Source organism: Nycticebus coucang, unplaced genomic scaffold, assembly GCF_027406575.1.
Source record: "Nycticebus coucang isolate mNycCou1 unplaced genomic scaffold, mNycCou1.pri scaffold_70, whole genome shotgun sequence".
Classification (NCBI taxonomy): domain Eukaryota; kingdom Metazoa; phylum Chordata; class Mammalia; order Primates; family Lorisidae; genus Nycticebus; species Nycticebus coucang.
The window spans coordinates 481,834-498,038 of record NW_026515597.1 but is presented as its reverse complement, the minus strand read 5'-3'; the positions used below and the strand labels follow the sequence as shown (position 1 = coordinate 498,038).

General features: G+C 36.9%; 1 protein-coding gene across 1 annotated transcript in view; it reads right to left on the bottom strand.

The window, feature by feature from the left end:
* The window catches only part of LOC128579607 (neurofilament medium polypeptide-like), a gene marked incomplete at its 3' end in the record, with an annotated part of 132,562 nt that overhangs the window by 74,115 nt on the left and 42,242 nt on the right, over positions 1–16,205 (bottom strand). The window contains exons 7-9 of the mRNA XM_053581597.1: positions 6,964–6,992; positions 6,801–6,882; positions 3,888–3,955 (exon numbers count right to left, since the gene is read on the bottom strand). Of these exons, the coding sequence (XP_053437572.1) occupies positions 3,888–3,955; positions 6,801–6,882; positions 6,964–6,992 (179 nt within the window). The remainder of the gene's footprint in view (positions 1–3,887; positions 3,956–6,800; positions 6,883–6,963; positions 6,993–16,205) is intronic.

Here is a 16,205-nt window from a genome sequence, read left to right as displayed (position 1 = left end):
GTAGACACATGAAAAAAACTACTCATCATCCCTATTCATCTGAGAAATGCAAATCAAAACCTCATTGAAACATCATCTAACTCCAGTGAGAGTAGCCCACATCACAAAATCCCAAAAGTGCAGATGTTGGTGTGGACGTGGAGAGAAGGGAACACTTCTGCACTACTAGTGAGAATGCAAGCTGAAATGTTCCTTTTGGAAAGAGGTTTGGATAACACTTAGGGAACTGAAAGGAGACCTGCCATTTGATCCTGCAATTCCTCTACTAGGTCTATATTAGATGACCACAAATCATTTTACAACATAGATATTTGTACCACAATGTTTATTTAAGCCCAAATCATAATTGCTCAGTCATGGAAGAAGCCCAAGTGCCCATAGACCCATGAATGGATTAACAACTTATGGTGTATGTGTGTGTGTATGTGTGTGTGTGTGTATATAATTGAATATCATACATCCATAAAATGATGAAGACTTTATTTATTTATTTTTTTTTTTAATTTTTATTTTTTTTAATTTTTATTTTTTTTTATTAAATCATAACTGTATATAATGATATGATTATGGGGCATCATACACTCACTTCATAAACCATTTGACACATTTTTATCACAGTGGTTAACATAGCCTTTCCGGCGTTATCTCAGTTACTATGCCAAAACATTTAAGACTTTATTTATTTTATGTCACATAGATGGAGCTGGAACATATTCTTCTTAGTGAAAAGTATCTCAAGAATGGGAAAAATGTATCCAATGTACTCAGTACTATTATGAAACCAACATATAATCCCACACACTTTTACACAAATGATAAAACAAAAGTGTAGCCGAAAATGACCAGAGAACAGGAGAGGAAGGGCAGGGGTTCGCCATGTAGATGGAGGATAATTGGTGGGACATCATCTATGGTGCATATTAAGGGTACTGGTGGGACATCATCTATGGTGTATATTAAGGGTACATGTTAAATCTATTAGGAGTAGAGTATAAATGTCTTAACACAACAAATAATTAAGTGAGGTGAAGGCAATGTTAACCAGTTTGATGTAAGCATTCCAAATTGTATATAAAATCAGCACATTATACCCCATAAAGGCATTAAGGAACACAGTTATGATTGAAAAAAAAATTATGAAATAAAAAATAAAATAAAAACATCATATTAAAGACATAAAAAAAAAACTTAGTGTCCATTCATTTCAACTGTAACTTCTGAGTTTCTTGCTTATTTACTGTCTGTAACATTTTCACATTTCTCCTCACCTGCGTCAAGTGTATTCCTAATGTCTATCTGGATTGTTATAATTTTCAGAGTTTATTTTTTTCATTTAAATAAAGTTTAGAGGGTGAGTGGTGAGTATTCCTAGGGGACACAATGTAGGCATGAGATAAACAGATATTTTTTATGAGTGAGGACTTTTTCTTGAAAAAATGCCTGAAGCACTAAGGAGTGGACACTCCAGGTGCATCTTTCCCCTCACAGTCTGGTATACTATTTGTTAAATTAGATGAAGCTCTTTTTTTTTTTTTTAATTATTGGGGACTCATTGAGGGTACATAGAAGTAGGTTACATTAATTGGTTTTGTCAGATAAGGAGCCTATTATATTTGTGTCCTGCCCCGCAAAAGGTGAAATCTATCCCCCACGCCCTCCCTCCTTCCTTTTCTCAGCTCTCCCCATCCCTCACCCCCATTGTGTACTAGGACCTTAATTGTCCACGTATCAGAATTGAGTACACAGGGTTCTTATTTCTCCATTCTTGTGATGCTTTACTAAAAATAATGTGTTCCACATGCATCCAGGTTAATACACAGGATGTGAAATCTCCGTCTTTTTTAGTGACTGAGTAATATTCCATGCTATACAAATACCACAGCTCTTAATCCATTCTTGAGTTGGTGGGCATTTAGGCTGCTTCCACATTTTGGTGATAGTAAATTGAGCTTCAATAAATAGGCTGGAATAAATAGGGAAAGGTTATTGGCATATTTTGATTCAGACAAAAGCTTGATAACTAGGATCTACAGAGAACTTGAAGTAATAAACATTAAAAGAGTCAACAATCCCTTAGATCACTGGGCAAGAGAGATGAATAGAAACTTTTCTAAAGAAGACAAACAGAGGAATGGCTTATTAACATATGAAAACTGCACATCATCCCTAATAATTAGAGAAATGCAAATGAAAACCACTCTGAAATACCATCTAACCCCAGGGAGAATGGCTCACATCACAGTCTCAAAACTGTAGATGCTAGCATGGATGAGGAGAGAAAACACTTTTACACTGCTGGTGGAACTGCAAATGAATACAGCCTTTTTGGAAGGCAGTGTGGAGAACCATCGAAGACCTCAAGCTAGACTACCCATTTGACCCTGCAATCCCACTGCTGGGCATCTACCCAAAAGAAAAAAAAATCCGTTTATCACAAGGACACTTACAGAAGGTGCTTTTAAAAAACTTTGCTTCTTCCTTACAGTAACTCAGCTATAGGGCAAGCAGGAATTTTGTATTATTCATAGTTTTAGTCAGAACACTGTTACAACTCATTTCTTAGGTGTTTTTATTGATTTCCCCATTCCACTTCACCTTGTTTGACCCCACATTTGCTCATACTTTTGCACACAAGGAAGTTCTGAATATACAGATATATTCTATCAGTCCTCATTTATTCCTAGTCAGGAGACATGTTTTCATATGCAAACATGCAATATTCTTGTGCTTATTTTGTTTCTCAGTTGTGTTTTCTGTCAAGGAGAATGTTCTTTCCAAAATAAAATTAGAAAATAAGAATCGTATTGGAAAACTTCCTAAATGTATTTATCTACTCTGAAATCACTGGCTTGTAAATACATGTTAAAAAATAATATTCCTTAGAGAACACATAGAAAAAAATTGTGAACTAGCAAATGTAACATTCTCATTCAGTCCAGAATTAACTTATTATCTTTAAAAACGACCAAATGCATCAGTAGATAACTAGTGTGAATACAGAGCCTCCCTAACTAAAACCTTCTAACCTCAATAGTGGCCCCCCCCAAGACTGCATTTCCAAACTGTTTGTAAAAACTGATGATAACTCAAACCTGGGAAACTATACATTATTACATGATAAAATCAATAGCAATCAGAAAGAAAAGCCAATCCTCAAATGTAAATTCAAATGATATCCATAATATGACAGTGCTATTTTCTGACACAGACTATCTATCTGCTTAAGCCTATGACTAAGATATTCTAATGTCCTCTTAAGACAGTGCGTGAAGGAACCTTGATACCATTTAATAATGTCCTGTAGGTAAGTAGTTACAAACTTGCTGCTGCACCCTCACATCAAAGTCCCATTCTTAAGGTAGGATTATCTTCATAGGCACAGTCTAATGACCCCTTTCCCTCTCTCAACACACACTGAACTGAGCCAGAGGCCATAAGGAGAAAGAAATACTTTACCTGGCATGAATGACTGGCAGTATAAAATTCCACTACAGTTTGGGACATTGGGAATGGTGATTCTTTGAACATGAGTCCAACTCAGTGGCCATCTTGGTGAAATTGCTCATAATTTCTCTTGCTTAGTAATATGATTCCGTACTTGGCAATACCTTCCTTATTATATAAGGTTATAAACTAAAGAACCAGAAAAACATCAGAAATTCTCTGCCTCGATTCCAAGGACAAAGATTAGCTATAAGTCACTCCTCACTCTAGCAAGGTTTAAGTTTTATAACTAGTTAAAAAAAATCCCTCAACTTAAACATTAGCTTATGACATATGAATTCTAAAATACTATTCCAGTAGGAAATGTCCCTTGGACTATGTCACATCATTCATACAAAGAAAACAGTATTAAACCAGAAACATAAATGTAAATTTGTTTATACCTGTGGCTTGTCATTTTCATCTCCTTTAGGCTCTTCTTCCTCTTCTTCTGATGTAACAAAGTTGTATACTGTAAATTTCATATATTTAGGTAAATGAGTTGATTAGAATGATGTGATAAAAGCTATCAGCTTTATAAAAGTGGATAGAAAGCTACATTTCTGTTGATTTTATAAGTTGAGTTTAGATGAAGTTAAGTCTTTAGCAGACTATAGACTTCCTTAAAAAATACTCCTAATTAATCTAACAATGAGTTGCTTAGAATTATGTGGTAAAAGCTATCAGCTTTATAAAAATGGATAGCAAGCTAAATTTCTTTTTATTTTATAGATTGAGAGTTAGATGAAGTTGTCTTTAGCAGACTATATACTTCTTTAAAAAATACTCCTAATTACCTAACACTTGAAAAACCACTCAGAAAACTACTAGGCATTAGTGTGTAAAAGGCACACAAAGATCACAGATTCACGCAGAAATTCATCCACCCAACATAAATGACAAAGCCATCATAAACAAAGAAAAAATTTTCAATCCAGGAAAACATATGAAGTAGCCCTGTTTACTTCTTTCTCCTACTTAATAGAACCTGCCAGGCATTGCACATGTTATTCACTAAGTTGCTGTTACTTTTTATACCATAATCAGTGTATGCCCTGTGACTTACGTGTGAAATGCTTTCCTTCTAATATGCTGACAATATTTGTTCCGTTTGTTCTTTACTTTTTTCTTCTTGTTATTTTTCTCCTTTCTTTTCTTTTCTTTCATTCTTTCCTTCTCTATTTATGGACACAGATTGCTATGTGAGGACTCTGTTAATTACAGCTCTTTCCCTGGACAAACGGCATCTACTCTCTCACTGAGGCCTCAGCACTTACGGATTTCTCTTCTGCACCTTCCCCACCTGAACTATAAGTTAATTCTTTCCATTTCTATTCCCCAGATCCCAAGGCTGTAGGACACAATATTCCACAGCATTGTTGGGCACACAGTTTTTATCTATTCTACTTGATAATTATACTGTGGTTAAAGGGAAATGAATAAGATCTGTCAAGGTTGGCTTTTCCAGAAGTCATGTCTGAACTGAGAAGTAAAGGGTGAGATGAGCAAGATGAAAAGATGGAGAGGCCAGGAAAAAGGGAGAGCAGGACAGGAAGCAGCAGGAGTAAAAACAAGTCTGAAAGAGGACGTGCATTTGTCCAACAGAGAGGGATTGGTTCAGAGGGCACTCCCAGAGGTAGTTCAGTAATGCTAGTGAAAAGACAGACACACAGGAAAAGGGCTAAAATGGAGAGTTGAGAAAAAGTCAGATTGTGAAAACCCCATGTGAGACCTAAGGTACTATTATAGGTACTATATTACCAATTCAAGGTCTGCTTAATCATCCTAATGACCCTGGAGAGGGACCACAGTTAGGGAAGGTAAATTCCAGGGCCACATGTATAAACAGAAGATGACTTACAGGCTATACTGCAAAATAAATGCACTTCTGAAATATATGAGTGGTTCCAGAAATGTTTCACATAATGTTAGCCTCCAGTGTAATGTGGTTTTTTATGGAATGAATAATCTGAGTTTTGTATTATAATTTTTTTCAATTTCAATGCTCAGTATAGTAAGATTTTTTAAATTAAATCATAGCTGTGTACATTAATGCAATCATAGGGTACAATGTGCTGGTTTTATATACAATTTGAAATATTTTCATTGAACTGGTTAACATAGCCTTCATGGCATTTTCTTAATTATTGTGTTCAGACATTTATATTCTGCATTTAGTAAGTTTCACCTGTACCCTTTTAAAATGCTCTGTAGGTATGATCCCACCATTTACCCTCCATCGACCCATCCTCTCCCTCCCCTCCCCTCCCTTACCCCTCTCCCCATATTCTTGTGCTTTAATAGGGTTATAGCTTTCATATGAAAGCTATAAATCAGTTTCATAGTAGGGCTGAGTACATTGGATACTTTTTCTTCCATTCTTGAGATACTTTGCTAAAAAGAATATTTTCCAGCTCCACCCATGTAAACATGAAAGAGGTAAAGTCTTCATCTTTCTTTAAGGCTGCATAATATTCCATGGTGTACATATACCACAATTTATTGATCCATTCCTGGATCGAAGGGCACTTGGGCTTCTTCCATGACTTAGCAATTATGAATTGGGCTGCAATAAACATTCTGGTACAAATACCTTTAATGTTTACAATGGACTGTATACAAAGGCTCCTAGGGATCCCCAATCACATTTACTTACGAATGCCCCTTTTCTAATCTGCGTTCAGAGTGTTCAGTTAAGTGTGGTACACGTATGTTGGAAAGGTATAGAGAGCTTAAATTAAACAAGGGTACTAATGTCATTCTCAACAGATGCAAAAAATGTAAAGTTGAGCAAATAAAGAAGTTGCAATGTATACCATCTTTGTACAGTTTTATGACACAAAGACTAATTCTCGGCAATATTTATCACCAGACGCACTTTGAAAGTCTATGGAAATAATGTCCAGACAACTCCCGGTGTTGATTACTTCTGTGTAATATATTCAATAGTACGGAAGGACTATTTCCTACTATTAACCTTTCAGGATCATGGTTTTAAGACTGTGTCTACCAAATAGTCATAAAGGAATGATTAATTATTTTACTAATAAGGATACTCCTTCACACAAACACACTCTGCTAATTGGATCATCTGACTTCCTTTGCATCATCAGTGTAAAATCAGTAAGATGGAATAATTAAACATGACTGAGATGTTAACATGGAGTGCTCCTCTAAGTAAAGATTTGAATTCCAAGAAGCACTTGGAAAGTTGTGGAATCACCAAATTCACCTCTGTCAATTCCCTAACAAGGACAGGGAAGTCAAATCAGAGAACAATGGGAGGCAGAATAACAACAACAACAAAAGAAAATTACCTGTTGCAGCTGGTTTAACTTTAATCCTTTGTACTCCTTTTTTTGGAATAGGAGGTTTTATATCAACATCACGCACAGTAAGCTTTGAAACAAATTGTATCATAAGTAAAGTATAATTTCACATAATGTACAGAAAATAATTCAAGACAATGAATATTAGTACCTGATACTGAGGTTGTGTCTTAACATGCACTGAAAAAAAAAGAGAATATACAATCAGTGTAAATGACACTGTAAATGTAAATATGACAAAGCCAAACATACAGTGGAGGAGAGTTCCTATTGAGCAGAAGCCTCAAGCTGGGCTTTGAAAATAATTACTTTAGGTTTCAGGCTGCTTTTTCTCTCTTTTATTGGTGGATTGATTGATTTATGGGCAGACAGGAGCATGACAGACAAAAACTGAAGACAATAGGAATACAAGTTTAATATAATATACAGTTAAAACTTCAAAAGTGAGATTATGTTTCAAATGAAAATCACTCATATAGAAAAGTGTACATACAGAAGAGTGAAGAGTGGTCTTTATTTGAAGGAGCAAATCATGACCCAGAGAGCATAAAAGGCAAGGCCGATGGCAGAAGCTTACAGCATGTCTTTACTACAACCCAAAACATCATTTGTACAATAGGCTGCAATTAACTGCCAAGTTCTTCAGTTTGTGGACATCATTTAGGAAGAAACACAGCTATGATGACAGTTCAGATGAGGGTATAATCCATTTCTCATTAGAGGAATGGTTCAATCGATCTGCATGGCTAGACCCTTGTAGAATAGCAGTTTTAAAAATTTGATCTTTTCCACACCCACAAGACACGCAAGTATACCAATATTTCTTAGGTCCTCTACTTTTGTGCTGTTAACTTTCTTTCTCAATTCGTATAAGAGGTATGTGAGAAATTATACTGAGCTATCTATGGTGAATTATTTATCAAAAAGGAAACACTGAATGGCCATATAATTATTAGATGTTGGGTGGCTCCTGTGGCTCCAAGGAGTAGGGCACTAGCCCCATATGCCAGAGGTGGCAGGTTCAAACCAAGCCCTGGCCCTAAAAAAAAAAAAAAAAAAAAAAAGTTAAAATGTTTTTAAAAAAGAATTATTAGATGTTAATGAATTTTTTGTATTCAAAAATCACTAGAATATTCACTGCACGTGACATTAAAATTCAGAAAAAATAAGCTTTTAGGCTTTTTAAAAAAATTTTCAGAATATTAGGGAATACATATTTTGCTTGTATTGTTTACTTTTATACAGATTGAATCAAATGATAAGTGTACTGTTTCTAAAATGAATGTTCTTGGAGATCTCACATTAACTCATTAAGGGATTTTATGAAACAGCTACTTTATAGAAAGAAATAGCATTTGCAAAAAAAGCCACCCATCTTTGTTCAATGCAACCTCATCTTATTAATTAGTATCAATGCAACATATATCTCAGATGCCTGATCCTTCTGGAGAAAAGAAATGCCTCTCTGTGTTCTGCCCTAATACCAGCACTTCCTCCTCCTTCCAGTAATCTCTGGAGCTGCAGTAATCCAGTCTTCTCTGTGTGTGCAAATTTCCTGAAGCCACCTGAACTGAGTTCTCTCATGTTTGCTCATCAGTAACTGAGAAATTTCCTCACTAAACTTCTTTCTGCCTTGCCTCTATGCCCACTCACAAGCCCTCTTGGTTTGCAAAAAAAAAAAAAAAAAAATCTTGCAATCTGCCATCTGCATTCTTTTGATGGATTATTTCCACCACCTCTTTCCTCTTTATTTGCAATAACATCATATATCTAGTATTTCAATTTCTCTATCATTCATTGTCATCCTCCAGCTAGGAACATGCTCAGAAATAAGAGCAAAATAATGCTTTCCCTTGATTCTCCGTTGGAAGTGTTCTTCAATGGTGCCTCCTACACATTTCTCTACAGAGAACTCTACACCCTAGTTATTCAGGGCATTCTGAGGACCAACAGCACTGGAAACAAATGAGAATGCATTACGACTGTAGAATCACAAACCTGCTCAATCACGATGTGCATTTTTAACATGGTCCCCAATGATTTCTTAATGTTTTGAGAAGCTCTTGTATTTAAAGAGTCCACATTTCTTTACCTAAAAATATCCTTTGGAATACAGCTTCCAGTTCCTCCCAGTCACATATTCCACACTGAAATGGCATTTAAAATCACAAAATTTCTAAGGGAATGTTACTTGGCAACAGCTTTCCTGACCTCTCCAGGAGTAAGCCTATTGTCTTCTATCAATTGAATTGAACCGTATGATATGAGGAAACATCACTTTATATGATGAGAAATTGCATACCAGTACAGTTCCACACTGCATCAGACAGCTCTGCATGACCAGGGGCCACAGACCTTAATGCCTTCCCAACATAGAGAAACAGGGAGAACATGGAAGTTGGTGCTACTTGTCTCACTCATTTTGGCCCTGGAAGCTCATTTTATTATATTCTTCCCACCTGTCTAACTCCTTAATCTACCTTTTATTTAGAAGTATTTTATTGGAACACTCTGCCATTACATCCATCTGCTCCTTTTGTCTCTATGTATTCCCTGTACTGTCTGCTTTCCCAATTCTTCATTCCCTTTTGTAAACCTGCCCTTTTCCTCATTTACTGACTTTGCTCAGCTCTTGCACTATATTGAGATGGAACTAAAGATTCCATTAATTTAGTGATACTCTTGATTTCATCATCATCTGTTGCTGACACCTGAGAAGAGATACAATTTATCACTGTTTTGCTGCTGCTGCTTCTTTTTTTTTTTTTTTTTCTACCATACATATCTAAAAGCCAAGGTTGTTTTTGGTGCTCATGTTCCTCAATAAACATTCGTTCGCATGACATTTTTCATAAGATACATTTTTTACCCTCTAATTGTTTGCATACTTTCTTGTTTCCATTTGAATTTCCACTTCGAGAAGAACCACCAAAATCATCCTTGCTAAGATTCTCCAATAAATTATGTTAATATTAACATCAACTATTAAGTTTCAAGTATGTTATAGTTACAATAAGTGGTATCAAGATTTCCTAATCACTTTTGTCAAAAATGTTTGAATTTTCTTTTCTTTTTTTTTTGTATTTAAAGAGTCCACATTTCTTTACCTAAAAATATCCTTTGGAATACAGCCTCCAGTTCCTCCCAGTCACATATTCCACACTGAAATGGCATTTAAAATCACAAAATTTCTAATGGAATGTTAGAAAAAACAGAGTCTCACTTTTTGGCCCTCGGTAGAGTGCCGTGGCCTCACAGAGCTCACAGCTACCTCCAACTCCTGGGCTTAAGCGATTCTCTTGCCTCAGCCTCCCGAGTAGCTGGGACTACAGGTGCACACCACAATGCCCGGCTACTTTTTGGTTGCAGTTTGGCCAGGGCCGGGTTTGAACCCGTCACCCTCAGTATATGGGGCCGGCGCCTTACCGACTGAGCCATAGGCGCTGCCCAAAAAATGTTTGAATTTTCTACTCTAAGAATATTTTTTTTTAACTTTAAAAGAAAAAAAGAATGTCTTCTAAACCAGAGCATTGCAGCCATACATATGTTCTCGAGATGAACCTTACCTTCCACTTCTGCATGGCTACAGGTTCTGTAAATTGAGCATGGGCAGCCAAAAGAAACATATTTGAAAACACAACATTAACTCATGTTATATAGCAACAAGGATCTTACTTCACCTTCCATAACATTACTTTGCATTCTCCACCAAACACAGATGAACATTGTGAATAATATAATACATGGGCTATCATACTTTTGGCATTACATCCTTAACATATTTCTCACTCTAGAAATATTTCAGTGTTGACGTTAGATACTGGCATAATGGGCAACTTTGGAGTATGTCATGTTGAGTATAAGCTCAACAATGTCAATGGCTGCTTCATTTAGCTAAACAAGGCCTTGAAGACATCAAAATGTTCTGTGATAAAATATTTACTGATAGGAAAAATTGTTGAAGAAAAAGAAATCCTCTCATAAGAACAACTTGCCTTATGTTTATGTTTAAGTAAAAGAAGCAAACAGTACATAAACTGTGCATCTCCTTCCCAGTTAGGGAACAACTTCAAGAAAGTATGGCAATCCTTAATAAAAATAGAAGGATAGGAACAGAGAACACATCTCTTAGAAGCACCTAAAATGTTCTGGGCACTTGCTTGTACATTTTCTTTTCTACACATTATACAAATGAACATAAAAATCATGATGAAGATGGTGACCCTCAGTTCTGCTAATCAAATCTTTATTAATTAGATGTAATTAATAAAACATGCAAACTTGGAAAATTAGAATGGACCAGACAACTGACAAAGGAAAAAGCAGCAGAGGCAAGGGAACCATCTACCTCGTTTTGAACTTGAACTTTTTCTTCTCTGAAGAGCTCAATCCAAATAAAGCATCTCCTGGATGCATTGTAATTAACTATGCCCAAGTAAACATGAGGGAGAGAATTGTGCAAACAGCCAGATGTAACTAAAGTATAACCTACAAGATGAAGAATATTAGAATTACTGCAGATCTCTCTGCGGAAACTTTTCAAGCCACAAGAGGATGGACATCCATTTTCAATCTCCTAAAAGAAAATAACTTTCAGCCTAGGATCCTGTATCCAGCTAGACTGACTTTCATTTTTGATCAAGGAACCAAATACTTCACTGACACACACATGTGGAAGAAATTAGCCATAACTAAGCCAGGTATCAATGAAATTCTCAGACTCATCCTCCATCATGATCAGATTAATGGTCTACCACTGAAGTAAACTCACCCAGAAAACCTGGAATGAAATCTAACATCCACAATGGTGAAAGGATTGAAAATGTCCACTGTCGGGGAGGAGGCAAGATTTCCACAGAGGCACCCGTCCAAAAGGAGGGTGAAAGGACAGAAGTTTACCAAGTAAGCTGATGGTTTGGAGCTGAGACAGGAGTGAAGATTGAAGAACACATCACCCCTGCTGAGGCGAGCTAAGAACCCAAGGAAACAAACAATAAGTACAAAACCCATCACCAAGTGGATGTAAGTCCTCTCCCCCATGAGAATACCTCACAGTATACTTTCTACAAACAAGCAAGCAGAGTTCAGATCTCCTCCTATTTTATCCCACGTGAGAGACACTCTATAAACCAGAACTCCTTCCCCAGAGACGTACCACTAGTGTGCCATGGCGCTCTCCCACCAGCCATAAAACTTAACATAGACTCTACCTGCAATTCTGAACTCCCACCACTCCCCTCCACTCTCACCCTATATTCTGGAAAGCCTGTCCCCCATAGAGTCCAGATTCTTGGGCATTTTCTCGAGAGCTGTGGACAGGGCATGGGCTGTTCTGAGTCTGTGCTAAAACAGAGGCATGGGTGGAAAGTGGGGACTGTGAAGCAAGGGAGCCATACAAGAGAAGAAGAGATGGCACCCCATGGGGGCAGCACAGCAGTGGCAGTGGCATGAACAATAGGGCTCACACCCCTGGTGATGTTTTGAAGAAACAATTCCCGCCTCTCTTAGCAAGAACAGGCAGCTGGCTTCTGCTCTGGGGGCAGCCATGGGTGGAACAGATCTGAGATGGACACACAGGCCCATGACCAAAGGATACGCCTGAGGCAGTACCTGTCTTGGAGTGGCGTGACAGGGACAGACAATAGTATCCATGTGAACACACAGAAGGTATACAACCAGGGCAGGGCTGAGTCAGAAATGCTGCTTCTGCGAGCCCAAGATGCAACTGGCCCCCAGAGGAGCATAGCTGGGACAAAAGCAGGTGGAGCAGCAGCATCAGTCCAGGGAAGGGCTGAAACTAGAGCCATTTCTAAGCTCTAACTGTACCTGCCCCAACACAGAGTGCAATGGAGACAGAGATGCCAGCTCCGTGAGAATCGGTGCAACAGGAGCGATACAGGGCAGTCATAATTTCTGTTAACTCAAATAGCACCTGGCCTGCAGGAGAATATACCCAGGAAAGAAATGCAATTTCTGTGAGAATTGAGTTGTCTCAAGAATTCAATGAATTCAAAGACAAAGTCAACAAAGTTTTGACACATTGAGGCAAGAACTTGCAGCCCTCAAAGATCTGAGAAATATAGTAGTATCCCTCAGTAACAGAGTGGAGCAGGCAGAAGAAAGGATTTCTGACATTGAAGACAAAGCTTTTGAATGCTCCCAAATGCTCGAAAAAGATGAGAAATGGAGAGCAAAAATGGATCATTCTCTCAGAGAGCTCTGAGACACTTCAGAGAAAACTAACATTTGCCTTTTACCAATTCCTGAAGGGGATGAGGTTGCCTCGAAAGCCACAGATACTCTACTGCAAGGGATAATTGAGGAGAACTTACCAAACATGGCAAGAGATTCTGAAATTAAGAGAGCAGACAGTTTCAGAACCCCAGCATGACTCAACCCAAATAAAGCATCTCCCAGACATATTATAATTAACTTCGCCAAAGTTAATATGAAGGAGAAAATTCTACAAGCAGCCAGACATAAGAAAACCATAACCTACAAAGGTAAGAATATTAGAATGACTGCAGATCTCTTTACTGAAACTTTTCAAGCTAGAAGAGGGTGGTCATCGACCTTTAACTTCCTACAATGAAATAACTTTCAACCCAGGATCCTGTATCCAGCTAAACCGAGGTTCATTCATGATAGAGAAGTTAAATACTTTAATGACATTCACATGTTGAAGAAATTTGCCATAATGAAACTACCTCTCCAGGATATTCTCAATCATATCCTCTATTGTGACCAGCATAATCCTCTACCACCAAAGTCAACTCACTCAGAAACTTTTGATAAAATTCCAACTTCGCAGTGGAAAAAGGATTAAAAATTCCCAGTGGACCTTTGAAAAAACATGATACCCAAAATACTACTAGGCTTCTCAATATTGTCAATTAATGTGAATGGATAGTGTCCTCTAAAGAGGCACAGGTTGGCTGACCGGATACAAAAACTCAAGTCAGATATCTGTGGCATACAAGAATCTCCTCTTACCTTAAAAGATAAATATATACTCAGGGTGAAGGGATGGTCATCTATAATACAGGAAAATGGAAATCAGAAAAAAAGTAGGGGTTGACAATTTATTCACAGATACAATAGTCTACAGATACAATAGTCCACAGATACAATAGTCTACAAAAAGCAAGGAACGATAATGAAGGTCACTTCATTGTTGGTAAGGGAAACATTCAACATGATGAGATTTCAATTATTAACATTTTTGCACCCAACCAGAATGCACCTCAACTTATAAGACAGACTCTAACAGATATGCGTAATTTGATTTCCTACAGCACCATAATAGAGATTTTAGCACTCCTTTGGCAGTGTTAGACAGATCCTCCAGTCAGAAAGTACGCAAAGACATTTTGGACTTAAACCTAACCATTTAACAATTGGAATTAACAGACATCTACAGAACATTCCATCCTAAGAAAACTGAATACACATTCTTCTCATCAGCCCATGTAACATCCTCCAAAACTGATCACATCTTAGGTCACAAGTATAAACTCAGTACATTTAAAAGAATATAAATTATTCCTTGCATCTTCTCAGACCATCATCAACAAAAGTTGAATTAAGTAACAACAGAAATCTGCATACTCATACAAAAACATGAAAACTAAATAATCTTATGCTGAATGATAGCTGAGTCATAGGTGAGATTAAGAAGAAAATTACCAAATTTTTGGAACAAAAAGATAATGAAGACACCAATTTCCAGAAACTCTTGGATATCACAAAGGCTGGCCTAAAAGAGAAATTTATAACACTGCAAGAGAACATCTCAAGCAACTGGAAAATGAAGAACATTCCAATCCCAAACTCAGCAGAAAAAAAGAAATAACCAAAATTCGGGCAGAATTAAATGAAATTGAAAACAAAAGGATTATACAGCAGATCAATACATCAAAAAGTTGGTTTTTTGAAAAGGTCAATAAAATAGATAAACCTTTGCCTAACCTAACCAGGAATAAAAGAGTAAAATCTCTTATTTCATCAATCAGAAATGACAAAGACAAAATAACAGCAGACTCCTCAAAACTTCAAAAAATCCTGAATGAATATTATAAGAAACTCTATTCTCAGAAATACAAAAATCTAAAGGAAATAGACCAATACTTGGAAGCACGCCACCCTCCTAGACTTAGCCAGAGTGAAGCGGACATGTTGACCATGCATATATCAAGCTCTGAAACAGCATCAACTATACAAAATCTCCCCAAAAAGAAAAGTCTGGGATCAGATCGTTTCACATAAGAATTCTACCAAACCTTAAAAACTAACTAGTATCTATATTACTAACTTTTTCTAAAATATAGAAAAACAAGGAATACTACCCAACACATTCTATGAAGCAAACATCACATTGACTCTAAACCAGGAAAAGACCCCGCCAAAATAAGAAAATTATAAACCAATATCTCTAATGAATATTGATACAATAATATTCAATAAGATCATAGCAAATAGGTTGGTGACTGTGGCTCAAGGAGTATGGTGTTGGCCCCATATACCGGAGGTGGAGGGTTCCAACCAGACCCCAGCCAACAACTACAAAAAATAATAAAAAAGTTCCTACAAACAGAATCCCGTAACCGATCAAACAAATTATACACCATGACCTAGTGGGTTTTATCCCAGGGAATCAAAGCTGTTTCAATACCCATAAATCTATAAATGTAATTTATGACATGAACAAAATAAAAAACAAAGGCCATATGCTTCTCTCAATTGATGCATAAAAAGCTTTTGATAATATCCAGCATCCTTTCATGATCAGAACACGTAAGACAATTGGTACAGAAGGGACATTTCTTAAAATGATAGAGGCCTACAGCAAATATCATATTGAATGGAATTATACTGAAATCATTTCCAGTCAGATCAGGGATGAGGCATGGTTGCCAATTGTCTCCACTACTTTTTAACATTGTAATGGAAGTCATCTCAATCAGGCAAGAAAAGGTGATCAGGGTATCCATATAATGTCAGAGGAGATCAAACTTTCACTCTTCCCATATTATATGATTGTATATCTGGAAAACCTCAGGGATTCAACTAAAAAACTCTTAGAAGTGACCAAGGAATATAGCAAGGTCTCAGGTTAAAAAATCAACACTCATAAATCTTTATCCTTTATATAGACCAACAATAGTCAAGCTGAAAAAACAGTCAAGTACTCCATTCATTTTATAGTAGTGCCAAAGAAGGTGAAGTATTTGGGAATTTAACTAGCAAAGGATGCTAAACATCTTTAAAAATAGAACTATGAAACTCGGAGAAAAGAAATAGCTAAAGATGTTAACAAATAGAAAATCATACCATGATCATGGCTGGGAAGAATCAACATTGTTAAAATGTCCATCCTACCCAAACCAATATCCC